General features: G+C 37.0%; 1 protein-coding gene across 1 annotated transcript in view; it reads right to left on the reverse strand.

Moving 5' to 3' along the window:
* The window catches only part of tfec (transcription factor EC), an 85,550-nt gene extending 65,271 nt beyond the window's left edge, over window positions 1-20,279 (reverse strand). Inside the window, exon 1 of the mRNA XM_031898969.1 lies at window positions 20,181-20,279. Within this exon, the coding sequence (XP_031754829.1) occupies window positions 20,181-20,183 (3 nt within the window). The 5' untranslated portion in view covers window positions 20,184-20,279. The remainder of the gene's footprint in view (window positions 1-20,180) is intronic.
* Window positions 20,280-20,998: the final 719 nt, after the last annotated feature.

Consider the following 20,998-nt stretch of genomic DNA (forward strand, 5'->3'; position numbering starts at 1 on the left):
TATTCTTAAATTTGACTAAATGAAATAAATAAATTAATAATAATAATAATAATAATAATAAATTCATGGTGCTTGATATATACAAAAATAATCCATGTGCTGTGTCAATATGTAGAGAAAGGCTAGTGCCACAATGGGCTGCTTCTCAGCTTCATATAAGTGCAGACCAAGAAACAGCCCCTCTGCTCGCGTCTGCTTGTGTCTTTGCACTGTGTCAGCCTGGGTGCAGGCAGATGGAGAGGACTTAAGAGTGGAAACGCGTGGGTATGAATTTTCACACTGAAATTCACTCCATGTGTCCGAACCCAGGCTGACACAGTGCCTGTTAGTCAAAATGAGCAGATACAAGCGGAGGGGTTGTTTGCCCCACAGGCCGAGAAACAGGTTATTGTGGCATTAGCCATAATGGAGTCACACAGAAAATTGAAAGAAACCTATTTGGATAATACCTGTACAGGTATGGGATCAGTTATCTGTAAACCCATTATGCAGAAAGTTCCAAATAATTGGATCAATTTTATTTTAGTCAAATAATTCCAGAGCTGGATAATAGCTCCCATATCTGTATATCAAATTCTTTTACAGAAATGATGAATGAATGAATTTTACCCTAGGCTTTATTTGGGGTTTCACCTAACAAAGACTGAGATATCTATGTATACATTAATTTAATTCATGGTTCAGATATATAAATATACATATATCCCAAAGGGTCCACACTCAAAGAACTTCAGTGGATGCTGAACCTAAATGGTAATGTATGCCGTGAAGAACCTGTACTACATTCTTCAATCTAACGTATAAATGTTTTATTTCACACTACATCTCTGGAATCTGATGTTTCAGTCCCCCTTGGGACCTGCTGGTCCTTCATAGAGTGTGTATGTATGTATATATAAAATCCATAGGTTTTCAGCACACCAACAGACCGAATGACCTGGGTGCTACCAGATTATGCAAGGTTATGCAAAAAATCAGGAAAAAACAGGTGCACTCCAGGAACCTTTAAAAATAAAAATCAAGATTCTTTATTTAAGTCATTTTGAAAATGTATCAGGCCAACGTTTCAGTCTTCTTCTAAGACCATTGTCAAGACCATATGTACACTTAAAATCAACATATAAATAGGTAAAACCTGTAGCACTCACCCAATCCCACGCTCTCACACAGTCATAAGACTGGAGGAGAAGCCCTGTACTCAGGATACACAATACCCAGAGTAACTACATACACAGGGACCCGTGCAATTAGGGAAAAATACAGTGGTTAAAAACAAGTGCATAATTTTACTGACCAAAAAACAGCATGTTACAGAAAAAGGTACACAATAATCCACAACAGTACAGTACAGGCTAAAGGCTTGTGTGTAATTGTAATGTCAGTGGTTGTAAATACATTTATAAAAAATTTATGATGATATTCACCTTAGCTTACATGGGTAGTAACAAGGCAGGTAATATAATTTCAGTTACTAAGTATGCCAGATAAGTACACCACAAACAAAACTGTTTATTTTAGCTGTGTGTTGTTCAGCATAATGAACTGATAAGAATTTGCATTCCACATAAACAATACATTAGTTTCATAAACTAATTTTACATCTAGCCTCTGGCTAGATGGTAAGTTAATGATAAGCTTTCTACAACTACATAAAAGGATCTATAACATTGGGCTCTGAAAAATTTGCTCTCATCTTATTTTTTGTCAAATATATTTATGAATAATAGTGATTTTAATGAAGTGAATACATCTCAAGTCATTTCTGTTTTTGTGATTTTTTTTTAATATTAACACCTATTTAGATGCCCTTTTCAAATATTTTGCACATGAGTATTAACATGATTTCCCAGATAGACAAGGTTTTCCAGCCAATAAAACCCATTTGCCACATAGTTTGCACACAACCACTATTACTACAATTTCCCAGTTAGAGAAGAACTTCCAGCCAAAAAAGCTATTTTAACTTTAGTGACTGTGCCTTTTAGAATCCATATTGCATGACCCCCTCAAAGGAAACTCTAGGGAGAATTGTTGAGGTGATCTCTTTAAATGGTTTTGTATTTCAGATAATTATTTAGTATCACATCCCTGCAGCTATCTCTTTGTGCAACAACAAGCTTTCAAAAATAAAAGTCGCTTTCTTCTTCATTACATAGTGACATGCGCCTGTGAAAGCCTCTTAAAATGTTGTGTAGCAACAATACGATGAAAAAGAAATAAAACAGGCAGCGCATTTTGTCATCAGCCCTTTACCCTGGAAAGCCAAGTGAAATCATTAACCACAACTTGAAATGTTCTCTCTTCATGTTTTCTCTATTTATTCCTGTTGTGCTCAAAATGTTGGAAATCTGAGCTAGAAAACAAGTTAAAATAATTGCATTTCATGGAGTAACACATATGCCACAGCGATCCAAGCATGCCTTATGATGAAAAGAAGAAGGAAAAGCAGTATGGACTGGAGTGTTAAAAAGAAATAATGTTAAGATACAATTTTTATAATAGAGGATGTAGCATTTTTACAGCAAATACATTTATTTGTTTTCCATACAGGTAAGAAAAATTATCTTTTATGAATTTTCAAACAAAACTATCCCACAGTCTCCCTTCTGAGCACATAGAAAAGCAACAGGGGCAAAACAGAACACCTGGCGCTCTGGCATTATATGGTCAATCTTCTTATCTACCAGAATGATATTCATTAATTTTTCATCTTTGATAGATGATCCAGTTACATTTAGGGTGACTGGGATACCTTAGTCCAGGTAGACTGTTAGCACTCTTCTACTGTCTATTTCAACTATAATCCATGTGACAGATGAGTAAACATATAGAGATATACCACTAATTTTGCACCACTCAGTACAGTAGAACATCTAGTATAGATGATACAGATAAAGGCTTGGACTGTACAGGAGGAGAAGAAGAAGTAAAATGTGTGCAGAGATGGTGGCCTGAATTACCAGCATTGGAACAGGCAGTTGCCTGAAAAAAACTGCTACACTGTTCCTTACTACCCAGTAAAAATAATTTAGTTCTTCCAGGAACTAATCTGAATAATACACAAAGCCCTGTAAGAATGCTTCAATAACCCTAATACCATTCCTATAAATTAGTTCTTTTGTAGCAGTAAATGCAGTCACACAGGGCTGTAGCACTCTAAGCCATTTAGAATAGAATGGCCTGACACTAGTGGTGAGCAGAAATTTTTGCCAGGTATTTCTTTTTTGCAAAACCATCACAAAATTTAGCAGTGAAAATTTTTGCAGTGTAAAAATGTGGGGACAAATGGCCCATAGACCCCAATGTATTTTGCATGAAAAATGTTGTCCCAAAAAAATCACCAATAGACTCCAATGTATATCTGCGCAGAAAAAGATGCCATGAAAAAAAAGACCTATAGACCAGGATATTTTGCACAGGAAAAAGTTGCTGGGGAAAAAGTTGGTAAAAAAGAATGTCCATACAATGCAACACAGTTTTTCACATGTTTTTCGGTGAAGTGGAGCGGGACAGATTTGCTCATCACTAAATGGCTCTAAAGCATCATAAACAGGGTTTATATTAAAGTTTTAAAAACAAAATAGGGCTATTTCTGTAAAAAATGTGAATACGCATGGGAGAACAATATAATGTATCGGTGTATGTATATTATTTTCCGAAATTTATATTTCTGGTTCTTTAAGTGAGATTATATGTCATGATATATTGGCAAATAAAGAAAGCCCTACTCATTACAGATTACAATCTTTAAAGAAAAGGGTGTATCAGACACAAGGTGCATCCATTAAACTTGGGTCTATGATCAACAGCAACATTTTAATATCGGGCATACTTATAAAAATGTGAATTTTTTTTCTTAAATTAGTTTTATGCATTGCCAATGTTCTCAAAGATTTGAATAGTAGTGATGAGCAAATGTTCAGTGTTTCCCTTCACTGAAAAATGTACAAAACTGTGAAAATTCGTATTGGCAAAAATGCATTGGAGTCAATGGGTAGGCAAAAATTCAATTGCAGTTAAAGTGTTTTTAGCTCTGCAATAGCATATACATTGCCCTACATTAGAGAAGATCTATTCTGCTATGCTACAGCTGTTCTTCATAGAAAATATGGCTTCCACAAAGCTATTTCTTTGCAAAACATGGCGCTGACTTCTCCATCAATAGTATACCATCAAGATATCCATTTTCCCATTTTCTCAGCACAGAAATTCTCCAAATCAACTTGACCAAAACCCCCTTTTAATTTTACAGTCATAATGCACTGTAGTAAATGTAGCTGTCTCACCAGAGTGCAAACAAGCAGCTAGACTTACGTACAAAAACACTGTATTTTCCAATTTGCCAGAAACTTTTACAAGTGCCACCCAGACAAACAGCCTACAACAAACAGAAGGACCCTTAAGTGACAACTGCCACCAAGAAAAACCTTAGCTGCAGATGCAGCAGCAGCAGCACAAGTATAAAGGCGAATGAGGCAGCACTGGGGAAAGAAGGATATATCTTTGAGGAGATTACTCTCTGATGCCAGCGATCAATAATATACAGTTTCCTCTCTGAACTGTTGCTGAGATCTTTCTGTGACAGCGACCAGGCTCTGTCCTTGCCATCATTATAATCCTCCCCTACATCACTAGAGGTTCTAGCCTGCAGCTCTAGACCAATAGCTAGAGTGCTGCCCTTGCCATTCTGTAAACATGATGGACATACCCTACTGCTGATGTGCTGGGAACTGTCATGTTCTCATCCTCAGACAGTAATACCCCCATGCCTGTCAGCTCCTCAGAATGATTCTAGGTGTCTGGACCCAGGTTCACCTCATGCTCAAGATCAGGGGAGTCTGCTAACATTGAGGTAGCAGAGGCAGAAGTGAATGGTCCATGAACCTGCTCACTGCTGTCTGCAGCAGAGCAGGTGTCCTGGGTCAGCCAGTCTTCCACTGTCCCTGTATGCTGTAATGCTATCAGTTGTTTAAGATAATCTGGCACAGTCCTGCTGGTGCAAGGTGCCCCACGGAAAATAGATGCCTGCCACTGATACATTTTGCCAACATTAAAAGCACATAGTGTAGGCTGAAGGACTCAAGGGCTGAACACTCACTGGACAACATCTTAAGAATTTCTGTCTTCTCCCTCAGCAATGTTTAACAGTGATATTGTTTTGGTGCTTTGTCAAGGTGGGGGGGGCAAAAATATTTTTAGCAGGGAGCCCTGTGACTGCTAGTTATGCCACTGATAATGTTTAAGTCATTTTTGTATAATGTGACAACCGTTAAGACACATATAACTGGCAGCAGATTCTGTGTGTTTAGGGTATGAGGCTCAACTACACCCTGGAACTTGATGCATGTATAAAATTTAGATTTTGTTTTCATATATACATAAATAACTGCTAAAAGCTGATTTTTAACATCTGCTGGGTGACTGCAGGATTATAGCCCTACTGTATGTACAACATTTGCATCACACATGATACGTCATTGCAAATGTGCATCTTGTTTTCTTTATTGGGATAAGAATACAGCTTTATAAATAAGAAGAATATTTAAAAAGCTAGTGAAAATGTATTTTTAAAAATAAATGTCTTTTTAGAATAAATCCAATTATAAAGCAAACAGAATGGCACAATGTGTATATATATTTTCATCCAAAATTTACATTTCTTTTTAGTATGATGTACTAGTAAGAGCTGAGCTGCAGTTTTAAAAAGGAATTCTTTCCCAGCTATGTAAGGACATCTATTGGTCTCACTGAAATCTTGCAGAGCAGCCGCTTCCATGTTCCCCTTCTGTTTGTTCTATGGTTAAGGCCACTTCTTTTCTCACTAAGAATATGTGCCAGAATTATCAAATGCAGGTCATTCTGGGTGAGGCAGTCTTTTCTTTGATCCTTTCAACAAGAAAGTGAACAATGAGTATAAGACTAACAAGTAGTGGAAACATAAAAGAAAATGTCATCTGGTCAGTCAAGCATACATTGGCAGATAAATCAATATTAACTTAATTGTTTGTATTAAACAAACAATTAAGGTTTAAATGTTGCATTGCACAGCAATAAATCTATGCCTTCCTAATTAAAAAGAAAACTAAGGGGAATTTAAAAATAAGCATAAAGATACGCACATATTCCTGGCATATTAAAAATATATATCTGGGCTTTGTATAGATATAAAAAAAACACCAAGCTCTTCTAGCACTGACCATATGACTTCTGGCAAACATTAATATTCAGAAATTATCAGTCAAGATTCGCACATTTCTGTCACTAAAACAGTTAATATGCATATGTTTGGAACTGAGACTGTTATGTGGTAACATTTTCCTATAGCACTGCAATTGGCAGAGTTTGTGTGTGTGTGTGTGTATGTGTGGCAGAATACAGAAATAGGTTGTATTTATAGTATTCATTTACTGGCAAGTAAATTCTGCAACTATCTTCACATTTAGCACTATACTCATTCTGGAACTTTTCTGGGAGCAGGCATGGACTTGGATACAATATAGGCCCTATTCAAGAACACAGAGGCCCCCACAGGTCCAATAAATAGTGACTGGCTATGGCATCTTACAACAGCCCCTCTGGTACTTGCCAGAAACCACAGATTGCCAGCCTGGGCCTGATCAAGAGTTATGGGTAGATAAAGTGTAAATGGTAGAATTTGCAGCTGTGTCTCCATCTAGTGGGATCTAGCAATACACCATTAGGAGGCTCCACAAGACAAACTAAACCCAAATAATAGTGTGTTATGATAATTATAGTTATATATGTGTGGCAAGCACAACCTACCCCTTTGCAATCAGTTTATAGAGTCGTAGGGAGCAGCTACTTATTGAATCTTTAGCATTTGCCTACATTGTAGGATGCAGTGTCCAATAAACTGGGGCATTCTTTGGGAGTAAAGTAAGTGACAGGTAACAGTGACAGTCCTGCTATAATGCACATTGGTGGCACAGCCCTGCCCATAAATCAACAGCTATTATGTGCCTTTATAAACCACATCATTAAATCCCAGTGCCAATCTCAGTTCCTAGATAAAATCCTCGCTAAGTAATTTTTGATTTATTTGCTTGCTCTCTGGTACTCACCTGCTCCAGTTGTTGCTCCTGATTCTAACTTGCCAGTACCAGTACCACATGCAACATGTTTATCCAACACGGTGGGAAGCAGTGATTTCTGCTCAGTCTCTCAACTTCTTTTCTCCATTAGGTGTCCCAAACTGCAACAAGCACTGGAAAGTTTGGTATCACTCTGGTACAGTTAAAAATAAGCTTGTTATTTAAAAATAGTGATGGTGGTTTTTAGTTCTCATCTTGAGTACTGCAAAAGGAATAGGAAATAAGCAAAGTTTTATTTTTTAAACTCTTATGACCTATGAATTATTATTGCCTTTGGATTGTGCAGGGTGTCATAACAGTTCTTCTATACTTTGTTTTTGTGGCTTTAAAAAACAGCTCCTATACATTTGATGGTCACAGTGTGCCTGTGAAGAATTTCAATTGACATAAAGGGTCTAAAATATTTGCAAAGCTACTCTTTACTATAAAGATATGTTGATAATGATTCTTAAATCAAAACAAAATATAGAAAATCAATTTTCTATGTTTACCTGTAGGAGTGGCTTGTATTTTCCCTGTTTCCACTAAAGATAAAAACATATAACCAACACTAAGCAGTAAATGTGTAAGAAATCATGCAGGCTCAGTAGAAAAATCCTGCATAATAGCATAGTTTGACTATCACTATTAAAACGACCATTTTACACATATTTAGTAATAATCACAACTGGATAATTTTGCTTTTCCATACATTTCCAAGCTATTTTAGGATTCAGATGATCATTTTTCCAATATTAGAACAGGTTTTTTTTCTTAGCCTTAATTTTTTCCCTATGGCAGACAGTCGGCAAAACTTTCCAGCTGGTGGCACTGTTGCAACAAATCCATTATTCATCAGTTTAAAAACGGCAAAAATCTTGGAAACAAAAAAAAAAAATGAAAGCTACAAAAACAATTAGAAGAGCACTGTAAGTAATTGTACATAATTTAGTTTATTTGTATTGAGGATTTGCATTTCCTATAGATGCAAGGGAAGGCTTTTTTTTATAATAAACAGATAAAAGAATACCCCTTCTCTGATTGCTAAATTAAAATGCTAGATTAGTTTACTCCTTTGTTAAATATGTAATGGTGAACTGCAACTCACAGTAAAGTGTTAACTGTGCTATTAAAGTGACAACGTGGGGGAGGGAATTCCCTACCCGAATCAGTCGTGCTGGCTGATACATTATATAACTTTAAGAAGGGGCTGGATGGCTTCTTAGCAAGTGAGGGAATACAGGGTTATGGGAGATAGCTCTTAGTACAAGTGAGGGAATACAGGGTTATGGGAGATAGCTCTTAGTACAAGTGAGGGAATACAGGGTTATGGGAGATAGCTCTTAGTACAAGTGAGGGAATACAGGGTTATGGGAGATAGCTCTCAGTACAAGTGAGGGAATACAGGGTTATGGGAGATAGCTCTCAGTACAAGTGAGGGAATACAGGGTTATGGGAGATAGCTCTCAGTACAAGTGAGGGAATACAGGGTATGGGAGATAGCTCTCAGTACAAGTGAGGGAATACAGGGTTATGGGAGATAGCTCTTAGTACTAGTTGATCCAGGGACTGGTCCGATTGCCATCTTGGAGTCAGGAAGGAATTTTTTCCCCTTTGCGGCAAATTAGAGAGGCTTCAGATGGGGTTTTTTGCCTTCCTCTGGATCAACTAGTAGTTAGGCAGGTTATATATAGGCATTATTATTAGTCTTTTTTTCAACCCAACTTACTATTTAACTATGTATTTTAAATAATTATGTGCCAAGCAGCTAAGAAAATGTGATCACAACTTCAATAAAACATTTTTGAATTTAATACTGTGGTGATTATTGTGCTTCTTTAAATTAACATAAAAAATTGGTGAACTACAACTCACCAAAAGTAAACAGTGCTTTTAGGGTGTTTATAATGAGAGAGGATGAAAGACAACCCCTTCTCTGTATTTAAATGCTAGAATATTTTACTCTTTGGTGAAGGTAAGGCATTTTGTGAAATTAAATGAAGGTGAGAGATGTGATGTCTTAAGACCATTTAGAATAAGGAGGTTTGTCTGCAAACCTCCATGTGAAATGTCAAAATCAAATATAAAAACATTTGTTTGTGCTTTTGCTTCAATGTAGGATTCTGCTGGAGAAGCTCTATTAACTGATGCGTTTTGAAAGAAAACATGTTTTTCCATGGCAGTATTGCTTAAATAAAAGTTGGACATGTTGTACTTACATCACTGGCTAAGTCTTCTTCCCAGTGTTATTTCAAATTCAAAGGAAGGCAAACTGTGAAATACAATGCTAATCTATAATACTATAGATTAATTCTATAGACTAGCGTTCCCCTACATTGATAAACCAATGCTTGTTATGCGCAACAGGAGGTGGGACAGCCCAAGTGGTGTCAAGAGCAGCTACATGGAAGAGTGGCTTTAGATACAAGTACCTATAATGTATGACATTTAATGTATTTGTGTGACCGTAAACTACTAAATATACTGACAATTATAGTAGTCAAATCCTGGCAACACACTGACTGATTTATTTAAACCAGTAATTTCACGCTAAAAGTACCCAAATCAGAAGATGGCCCGGGTATATACACCCCAGGCCCGTCACCCCACGCATCCAAGCCAGCTTCCGATTAATAATTTAACAGTGTGGAGCAACTCACCACCGTCGATGCCTGGTCCGGGTGCTTGAAGCCCCGAACCCGTAGCCTAGGGGAGCAATCAGAATCATCCAAAAACCACTTCAGGAGCCCACCGAACAGCCATGATATGTAGTAATATGCAGATTTATCAAAATACGAGTTCGAATCCCGAATGGGAAAAATTCGGATTGGTAACGAAAATTTCTGAAGATAGCAAATATCACGAAAATGCTTACGAAAAAATCGTATTAGTCACGATAATATCGTATTGGCGTTCTTGAAATTTTCGTACCGAACGATTGTAAACAGCGGCAAAACCGATCCGATTATTTCGCGCTAAAAATACGCAAAAGTCGCGCAAGCTTCGAAAAAGTCACAGAAAATATGATTGGACTGATCGAACAAATGCTCGGAGCGTTCGTGGATAAGTAAATGTGCCCCTAAGCCTTTATTCATATCCGTTAAAATATCTGGACGCCTGACGCGTTTTGTGCACATGCGCACTTAATCATAGGCATTATTTGTGTGACCGTGGCAAAAACTTAATGCAATTCTTTTTTGAGACAAAAAGTGATCACAACTAATCTGTGTTTTTGTTCTTTTTTTTTTTTAACTTGCTAGTTTTGTTGCAATTTCTTTCTCAAACCTGTATAAATTGACCTCTAAAAACGGCAACGTCATAAGGATCACAATATTGTATTGTAGCATGCCAATAGGTAATAAGTCCCTCACATTAAATAAAATCTCTATGAACTGCAGTTTAAGGATTTTCACAAAAACTGACAGATCTGCTTTAAAATGCAGATCATATGCCTGTGCTTAGCAACAGGTCAAGAGAAACAAAATGTAAGGGACAACATTGTGTCTAGTAATTAGATGCTTCAGTTACAAGACCTCACAGCATTTTTACTCAGTGTGTGGTCTGGGACATAAAATGTAGTTCTAGGAACTAAAGTGTTATAACGTGTGCTACTGAGTTAAATCATAAGTGAAATTGTCCCTACACAAAAAAAATGTAAAACATGTTTGTTACTGCATGACAGCTATTAGGAAATATTGGTTCTAGTAAGGAGACATTTTACTATGGCGGTCTACTGAAAACCTGTCTGCTATATTGATGTGAATGAATATGCAATAAGCTAAAAAATTAGCATTTATTTTTCATGATATAGTGCCAAGGAAACATGATTTTGCTAAGTAACATAAAAAAGTTCCTGAGTGAGCAAACTGCTCATTTACCATGACCCCAGGCAGAAGGGCAAGAGGGCTATAGGGCCTATTTATTATGCTGTGTAAAATGAAATGAACCGAAAAAAAGGGTGTAAAAATCTGTGTAAAATAAATAGAGTTTGCCATATAAAGACCAGATTGTATGCTGTTATTTTACGTAAGTTCTGTAGGAAGAAAAAACATGTAAAAAATTATGCAGATTTGACACCATTTTTTACACAGCAAAGCCTGGCAATGTGTGGCAAATTTTGTCATCGTTTTTTTACACAGCATAATAAATCTGCCCCTTAGTGTTCATGCACAGAGCACACCTGCCTGGGGTCTGGTTGTGCTCTGCACCACACACCAGCAAAAAACTCCAGTGCAAGGTAAAAAAAAACGCAGCATTGGTGGGCACAGGCCAGCCCAGTCGCCTAGGGATGAAATTAAGTGCCATAACTTGTAGATTGTATTTTCTAAAAACTGTAAAAACTTCCTTCTACCTTTAGTGGACACATGGTGCCCCTCATTGGTTTCCTTCACCTTTCAGCATTTTCTAACATATTCTGACATTTTCTATTACAGGTATCGGACCCCTTATCCAGAAACCCATTATCCAGAAAGTTCCAAATTACGGAAAGACCATCTCCCATAGACTCCATTTTAATCAAATAAATCACATTTTTAAAAATTTTCTTTTTCTCTGTAATAATAAAACAGTACCTTGTACTTGATCCCAACTAAGATATAATTAATCCTTATTGGAGCCAAAACAATCCTATTGGGTTTAACTACTATTTAAATATTTTTTTTAGCAGACTTAAGGTAGGAGATCTGAATTACAGAAAGACCCCTTATCCAGAAAACCCCAGGTCCCGAGCAATGGGTCCCATACCTGTATATGCAGACACACTTTTCAAACTAAAACTTATGGTGCAGGGGCTTTTGAATACTCACAGCACACATACACAATTCACAGCTCGACAATTATTCACACATATATACATACATATACAAACGTTTAACTTTTTCAATATTATCAATTTTTTTTCTCTTATTTTTTTCTATTTCTAGTGTAACTTCTTTTTTATTTTTTTGCTGTAGTTTTATTACATTTTTAGCAATATTATTGCATTTCAGTTCTGTGTGGCTTTTGATTGTTTATGCTAGTAAAACATTCATTGTAACAAGATTCGTATAAGAAGATTTGACCACAGAGCTTACTGTGCAATATTTTTTTTCTGTTGCTCTGATTGGCTTTACCATACTTTGTGGTTATTTTGGATTCTGCATTGTTCTTGATTACAAGTATTCGCCCTTAAAACTTTGAGTACAATATATTTTTTTAGGGCTTCTATATGCCACATTGCTTGTAAAAGTATGCATCTTGAGTATCTGTCTACCCATGTATGTATATATTTTTATTTATATGGCACTACTTATGTTCATGTGCCTATTGATGCAGGGGAACCCTGGGACTACCACCACCCTAGACCTGGTGGTTATTCCAAAGCCATTTCAATAAGTGTAACAGGCTTAAAGCAGAGTTGGAACTTGTGTGGAAATGACACAACATCCCACTCTGGCATCTGAGGCAAAAAATGCTGCATTATGGATAACAAATATGGCAAATTGCTCTAACATTTGCACCTTGCATACTGCACTTTTATCCATAACCATGAAATTACAAAAAAAATCATGGTTTTCTGGTGTCAGGAACGTCTTCTGACACATAAAATGTAGGTAGTGTGATAGCTTTACAGTAAAGTCTTTGCCAGTTTATATGCAATATTTTCATTTTCGGGTCTTTACATGCTGCACTTTGATACCCCTATACACATTGGGCATCAAACTGTTTGGAAGAACATCAGCATTCATTTTTAGGATATTTTATCTTTGTATTCAAGGACATGTTGGAGATAAGATGCTGTAAAATGTAAGCTTTTAGGTTATTTCCATAAATAAACATCATTTAATTAAGCAAAGGAGGGAGCAGAGGTGGAGAGAGTCAGCTGCTTCAGATTCCTGGGCATCAATATCAGTGAGGATCTAAGTTGGTCTCACCATGTTGGTGTGATCACAAAAGCTGCAAGACAGCGGCTCTTCTTTCTGCGGCGCCTGCAAAGGTTCGGCATGGACTCCAGAATACTCACAAACTTCTATCGATGCACCATTGAGAGTATTCTGTCTGGCTGTATCATCACCTGGTATGGCAGCTGTAATGCCTTGGACCGCAAAGCTCTGCAGAGGGTGGTGAGATCAGCAGAGCGCATCACCAGGACTGAACTGCCGGCCATGCAGGACCTGTACAGACAGCGCTGTAGGAGGAAGATGCAGCGGATCCTCTCTGACCCCAGCCACCCCAGCCACAGTCTTTTCACACTCCTACCATCAGGCAGGCGGTACAGGAGCATCCAGACCCGCACCAGCAGATACAGAGACAGTTTCTACCCACAAGCCATCAGGCTTCTGAACTGCTGACATTCTACCCAAACCAACACACACTCCCCATAACTACTGGACTCTTCCCAGTGTCACTTTAAGCAAAGCCACTTTAAATCCTCACTGCACAATTTCAAATATTGCATTGCATTTTATTATTGTAAATACTTGTACCTTTATTGCACACTTTTATTATGTTTAATATTTGATTTTTTTTTTTTGTTTGTTTTGTTTTGTTTGTCTATGTAAAGTTGGGAGGAACACGGGTCAAAAAATTTCATTACAGTAATGATGCTTCATTGTTATTTGTATATGACAATAAACTTGAAACTTGAAACAAAGTTTTGCAGTTTTGGCTACATTTTCCAGATTTAAATATTTGATAAAGCAATATAGATTAAGATTTGTATGTGCCTGAGTGTACATTGTTCTGTAACCTTCAGATGAAAAATACATGATAATATGAAGATAATGAGCATGATTTCAACTGCTCCATTGATGCGACTCTTCATACACATACATACCTAAAGGTAGAAATAGATGTCTAAGGTGGCCATAGTTTTTTATCTCCATCCCAAGATTCAGGGGCAATAGAAAAGGGTCCCGATAAGAAACTGAATAATTATTACTCAAGTTACTCAAAGTTTTGGGATTAGCAAGTCTTTTCAGTTATGAGAGATGAAAATAATTTTAGCACCATATTTTTATGATTCCAGTCAACTAAGGTTCTTACAAACACTGCAAAATGCAGTGGCAAAATGTATTCACAGTTTTAATGTCTAAAGCTTGTGTAGGCTTGGGGTAAATGAATATAAATCTAAATGGAACTTTGATAAGATTCTACATGCTGTTTAATTCTTTAGCTGAACACAGTAAAGTTTGAAAAATGGAATCTCCCCTATCATGTCGCTATTTATTTGCCTATTGCAGGATGGAAATGAAGGAAGTGAAAGGAAGATGTCATCAGTTAACCATTTGTCCTGGCAGGGAACATGCAAACAGTCTTCTGCCTTTGTTTTGTCTACTCTCATGATAAGCATTTCTGCAGGGCACTCTGCCAGAAATGTCCCTATTAGGAAAACAAGACATGTTGCTAAACTAATGTTGCTAGTAGTTAACATAAAATATAGCTACAAAAATACACTGCTAGTTGTCAGTAATTGCTGCACTGTGAACTGTCAACTACAAATTCACTTCACACACCAGATGTAAGTGCAATCAAGCTTTTCCTTAATTACTGTACATATACTATGGACAACTGGAAGTCCATTTCATTCCAAAACCAAGGGTATTACTATAAGGCTGGTCCTCCCTCTTCTGCTCTAGGAAAGTCATCTGGGAAAAATTTCTTGGAAGACATTGCCAAGATTGTAGGTGGAAATTGTTTCCATTACATCATAAACACATTAGTACTGTTGGACACTGGTGCTATGTGATTAGGCCTGGCTTGCTGGCAGCTGTTCAGTTGGGTTGAGGCCACGCCTCCATGCAGGACAGTCCTGTCTCGAACCCAAACTCATTCTGTACAGAACTTGCTTTGTGCATAAGGAAGCGAATGTACTGAAACAGGAAAGCCATCCCCAAATTTCTGCCATTGTATGCCACCACATTAATATTTACTTTCACTGGAACTAGGTGCGATATCCTCATACTGCATGAGACTATTACAGCAGAATCATACATTCCTATCATATACACTTGGCTTTTCATCCCTAGTATTCTTATTTATAATATTATTATTATTATTATTATTATTATTATTATTATTATTAATAATAATAATAATAATTGTTGTTATTATTATTATTATTATTATTATTAACCACAAATATTTACAAAAATGGTTAAGTAGCATTAACATCTGTACATGGTTAAGGCCTCATTAAAATAATTAACACACATAGCTGTACTTTATAAAGGTCTTTATTCAATCCCACATTACAAAAATGATATTAACTAACTGTTTTAGTTATCTTAGCAACAGGTTGAAAAATATGTTTTTCAGGGCACACTGGAAATCTGCCCAAAACACACCTATGAAATCCCCAAGAAGCATTGTATTGTGAATATTATATTCTGTTTCTTCTGTCATTAGCTCGTTTGTCTCCATTTTATAGTAATATGTTTCATGTTAGATTCCCTAGATGCTGCTGAAAGTTTATTTTCTATAAAACACACATAAAAAGAAATGTCTGAGCCGTATTAGTTGCAGGATTCTCATTAAAGAATAAAATATTCCTGATGCAGTAGATGACAATGAAAAACCAGAATACCTGAACGTTTACCTCTGTTTAACAGGCCTATCGGAACACAAACTAAAATCACAGAAAACAGTTGGTATTCAGTTAACAATCACACGTTTTTAGGGGTGGAGGAACAGCTCGCTTTGTTATCATAAGGTAAGACATTTACTAGTCAGCTGGTATTAAGTACAAAGAAAAGACAAAAGTGGGCATTTTTGATCCTCAAAAGGTGACTGCTGGGTTTTCTGTTCACCCCTCTTCTTCTCTCTGTGCATGTAAGCTACATTAGAATGTCAAGCAGAAAGACAATTGCTGTCAACTATTTTTCAGTTTAAAGTAAAAAATTCCAGCTGCTTTGGTGCCAAAGTGAATGCAATTCTACTAACAAAGTGTACCATGTGTCTACACAGATAAAAGTTTAGATTCTCATTAAAGTGGAAACAAACACTAAAAATAAGGAAAACTGACATCTAGGAAAACGCATCACATTGGTCTTTATATCATCACAAGAGGCAGATCACGAAGAGGTTACATAGTAAGCAAAGCAAGCTCCTTAACAGTAATGAACACAACATAATACTAAAGGAATGCCTTTCAAATTCTTCCATTCAATATAAAAAAATTATAAATTAAAAATGTTCCTCTACTGTATATATAGCACCTAACAGTTGTTTGGATAACACAGTTTTATTATTGTCTTATAAGCTAAAATAAATAGAAAACTAAAATGTAATTACTAAGAGAAGAATTAAGCCAAGGAAATATTTGAAGTAAATTTTAGAATCCACAGAAGCAAAAAAGAGTAAGTTAAGCATGATTCCAAAATGCTACACATGATACAGTATTGCTTATAAAAGTTACAAATAAATAAAAGACAAGGAAATGCATGGTAGATGTAATTTATATTTTCCCTTTCATGACTGATGCATTTTGCTGTTAATATTTGTGCTATAGCTGTATAATTCTATCATCTATTTATCTATCTATCTATCTATCTAATCTGTGTACCTTTTCCCTGAACAGGGTCTCTTACTGGATAGAGTTCTCCCCCACAGCTTTATATGCATTGTGGTAAGTTAATAATTATTATAAATCATTCAGTTTACCATAATTCCACTACCATTCACCATTCTCCAACCAAATCAGCAATGGAAGCTGTATGGGCTTTCTCGTTTAACAGCACCCACCATCTGGCCCATAAGTGCTAGAGAATCTAGTTTAACTTCCCCTGGTGGGCATTTGGCCTTCTGTTGTTTAAGGTATGCTGTGGACATCTACACTATTATATGCTGGGAGGACTCTACCATTATATAATGGGAACACTGTACTTTTAGATGCCAATACAGGAGGTAAAGAGTTTCTGGCTCTCATTTAGAAACACTGGGCAAATCTTACTGTGAGCGTAACCTATGTCAGTTAATTAAATGTTTGCTTTTATTGTTCTACCTGCAGCTTTTAAAAATGCTAATCACTGTCACTGATTGGTTGCCATGGGTTACTGCTCATGCCCAGGTGCAAATTTGCACAGTGTTTATAAATGACCCCATTGTATCATTATACTCTATGGCAGTGCTGTCCAACTGGCGGCCCGTGGGCCGGCTTCTTTGATAACTTACCTTTGTGTAAGCTTTAAATTGTATCAGTACTGCCCCCCTGCATGGTTAACATCTCGGATTCAGGCTGTAAAACCCCCTGTATTGTTTAAAAATGTAATCCCCTGTGTTGTTCACACCTTTTAATCCCTACATTGTTCATCCCCTGCAGTGTTCACACCTCAGGCTCAGGCTGTAATCACCCACATTGTTAACCTGTTCACACCTCACATACTCTGCCTTCTCTACCCTGCCTGTGTGTATGGCATTCTGAGGCCCACTTGAAATTGACATGAGGACTCTAGTAAGGTACAGGAAAGGCAGGGGAAAACTCCACGTACCTGTATATCCCTTGCAGCAGCCTTTAGTGTCATGCAAGAAATGTACTGAAAAGTAAGCAGCTCCATGTGAATACCGCACTGTCTGCATTCAGCACCACTGTATTCATGAGGGGTGGAAAGGGAGAGGCACTGAGACATCCTCCCCATCTGAAACAGGCTCTCTGCTTAATTCCTGCCCTATAGCAAATTAACTGACTTCTGATATAATTTGGGTTACCAGATAACTTGAAAATCATGGGCACATCTAGAAAATACAGCCCAAAGGGCTGCACTAATAGGTTTTGGAGCCCTGCAACATGCATTATTTAGAGGTGTCCCTGAATTTTCAAGTGATCTGGTATGGCCCTTGTATGTGTGTTAATGTGATAGGGACCTTAAATGCCTTATGCTGGGGTTAAGGATTGATGTAAATAATGTGTAATGTCTCTAAAGCACTACATAAATGTGTCAGCGCTATATTAATAACAGATAATAAATAAATATTATGCCTCTAAATATCTCCTCTAAACAACTGGCTAGCAGCTATCAGTCATGCTGACTGAATGATAAAACAAAGATAAAGGCAACAGCAGGGATGATACAAACATGCCCCTTAACCCCCATTTGTTGAAACGAAACTCTAAATGTGTCATTTATGACCCTGAAGGCGTTGTGACCCCCTTGATGCTCATTCAGAAAGGCACTTGCCCTCCCCTGCACTCTACACTCTGCACTAAACGCTGGATAAAAATTCAGGTGATCAGTTACAAGCACATCCTCAGAATAATGGGCAAGTTAAAGGAACAGTAACACTAAAAAATGAAAGAGCTTTAAAGTAATAAAAATATAATGCACTGTTGCCCTGCACTGGCAAAACTGGTGTGTTTGCTACAGTAACACTACTATAATTTATATAATAAGCTGCTGTGTAGCCACGGGGGCAGCCATTCAAGCTGGAAAAAAGGAGAAAAGGCACAGGTTACATAGCAGATAACTAATAAGTCCTGTAGAATACAATAGTGTTCTATCTGTTATCTGCTGTGTGCCTGTGCCTTTTCTCCTTTGAATGGCTGCCTCCATGGCTACATAGCAGCTTATTTATATAAATTATAGTAGACTTTCTGAAGTAAACACACAACTTTTACCAGTGCACGGCAGCAGCACATTATATTTTAGTTACTTTTATACGCTTTCATTTTTTGGTGTTACTGTTCCTTTAAGGGCAGGAGAGGAGGATGGCTATGTTCTTCCCCCTGCCTGCCACTTTTAAATCTAGTGCAGCTAAGTGTGAAGACATATAGAGACACTATTAGCAGCTACTAAAATAGACAATGCTGATCATTTACTGATAATGGTCTCACCATGTGTTTTAGCAAAGGCAATTCTCAGTATTGTCTATGGCAGGGTATTTTTTGGCGTTTAGTAGCCGTGAAAAAGTAGCTGCTGCTAGTAGCTCCATGTGTCTTTGCCCTAACACAGGTCACACAAGATTTAGAGCTCAGTCTGCAGGTCTCTGCACTCCTAAATTGTTTATTTTATTTATTTGCACAATTCCCCATGCACATAGCCCACTGCGAGGGGGACTGTAAATCAACCAATTTTAGGCCGATTTTGTTGTGGAAAACAAACACATTTCTGTTGAAATGTTTAGTTAGAGAATACAGGTAGGTATGAATCAGTAAGAGGGTTGTTTGAACAGGAATTGTTTAAAAAAGGGTGGGATGGAAGGAAGAAGAGATAGGCGTGGGTGTTTTTTGCTGAGCTGTTAGGTAGGGGGATAGGATAGGAAAGGGAACAGGGGAGAACAGTGACATTTTTCTTTGATGAGGCTACCAACAGAATGTTTTCTACTGGATAATTTTTATTTACACATTATAATATGGCAGTTCATCTATTTTAATTGGGGGTGGGTTTAAGGGAGGATAAAATGATTAGGAAGGCTTAGGTAAGTAGCTGTTTGGAAAATAAAATCTTTCCAATAATCCAGTTGCAAGCAATGATTAATTTCAATTATATTTAGTGTGTTTTTAGAACAACTTTTCTGTTTTCACTATCTATGACCTTGCACCATGTATTCTTATAGCGACAGATACTGTACATGTACAGTTGAGATAACCAAAATTTTGGTTGTTCACTTAAAATGATCATTCGTGCTAGTAAACAGAAATACAAAGATGTCTATAGACAATTTATTCTCTGTAATCCTAACTAGTCATGTATGCTCCACTGACAAACAATGGGACACATTTTTCAATTGCTTTTAGTCTGACAGTGGATAGAAAATGTGGCTAAATGTTGAATGAAACGAAGAACCTTCTCAAGTTGATTGTGGGTATATAACCTTGGAGTGCTGCTTACACAGTATAAGACCATGCAATTTGCATTCTTTTGAGGTCCTCTGACAGTATCAAAATAGCAGCAAAGTCTATTTCCTTTCCATTTTTCAAAAAAGCTACCAGAGTAAAGCTACCAATATAAGCACTGTCCTAATTTTGTATGATTTTCCACAGAAACATTAAAATAATATTAAAATAAACTTAGTTTTTTGTAATCAGAAAAAAAATTTAAATCAAAGACACAATTTTTCTGTGGACATTTTCATGTTTGCCTTGAAGTATAATCATTAGACAAGCGTGATTGTTACCATTGAAGTCAATTTATAGAGCTGTTTAAAGTTTGCTCCTCCCCGCTGCTCTTCTCCAGACAGTGTTAGGTGGCAGGCAGCATGCTGAGTATAGACATGCCTAGCAGTCTCACACTCATTAGTAAGCACCAGCCAGGAGCAGGTTTACTAATTGTTTTCAATTAAACAAATGTATTATCATGCTTTAGGGTAAAGAAATAGAATGCCACAGCCCAGTGATGTCAGTTTGCCACTTTAATGCTCATGATCATGAGACTTAGTAAACAAACATCTATAAAATAAGTACATTTAGATGTGACTTTAAAAGTGAGACATGTTAATATATAGATTTTTAATAATAGTTGTAACCACTGATATGGTAACTTTATCTGCTTCACAAGCATTTGCTTTCAGTTAAAGCATGCAGTGTTACAGTGTGTGCCTGGCATATGATATAACTGACAAGCACCCAGACATTGCAATCGGATGAAATACGAATGAGCTACTCTACTGGGGAACAGTTACATGGGCTTTTATGCACATGAGTCAGTCAGTGCAATGTCAATAAACATAGAAATAGATAGATCTCCCGACGCTGTTTTGTTTTACCCAATGCAACAAAACATCCCATTTCTTTAGATGCCTGAATGAAGCTGTACAAACATAGAATTGTATTATTTTTACTGTACTTTGGAAATCAGGGCACATGGTTGGAAAATATAGCACAGTTTCTTTGAGATAACTAACTAAAGCTACAAAATGAGCACTGTATTTCCAAGGTACACGGTTCAAAAGTTGTAAGATTACTACTAAGGTTGTTTTATTCTTTACCACATTTG

The sequence above is a fragment of the Xenopus tropicalis genome, chromosome 3, assembly GCF_000004195.4.
Source record: "Xenopus tropicalis strain Nigerian chromosome 3, UCB_Xtro_10.0, whole genome shotgun sequence".
NCBI lineage: Eukaryota > Metazoa > Chordata > Amphibia > Anura > Pipidae > Xenopus > Xenopus tropicalis.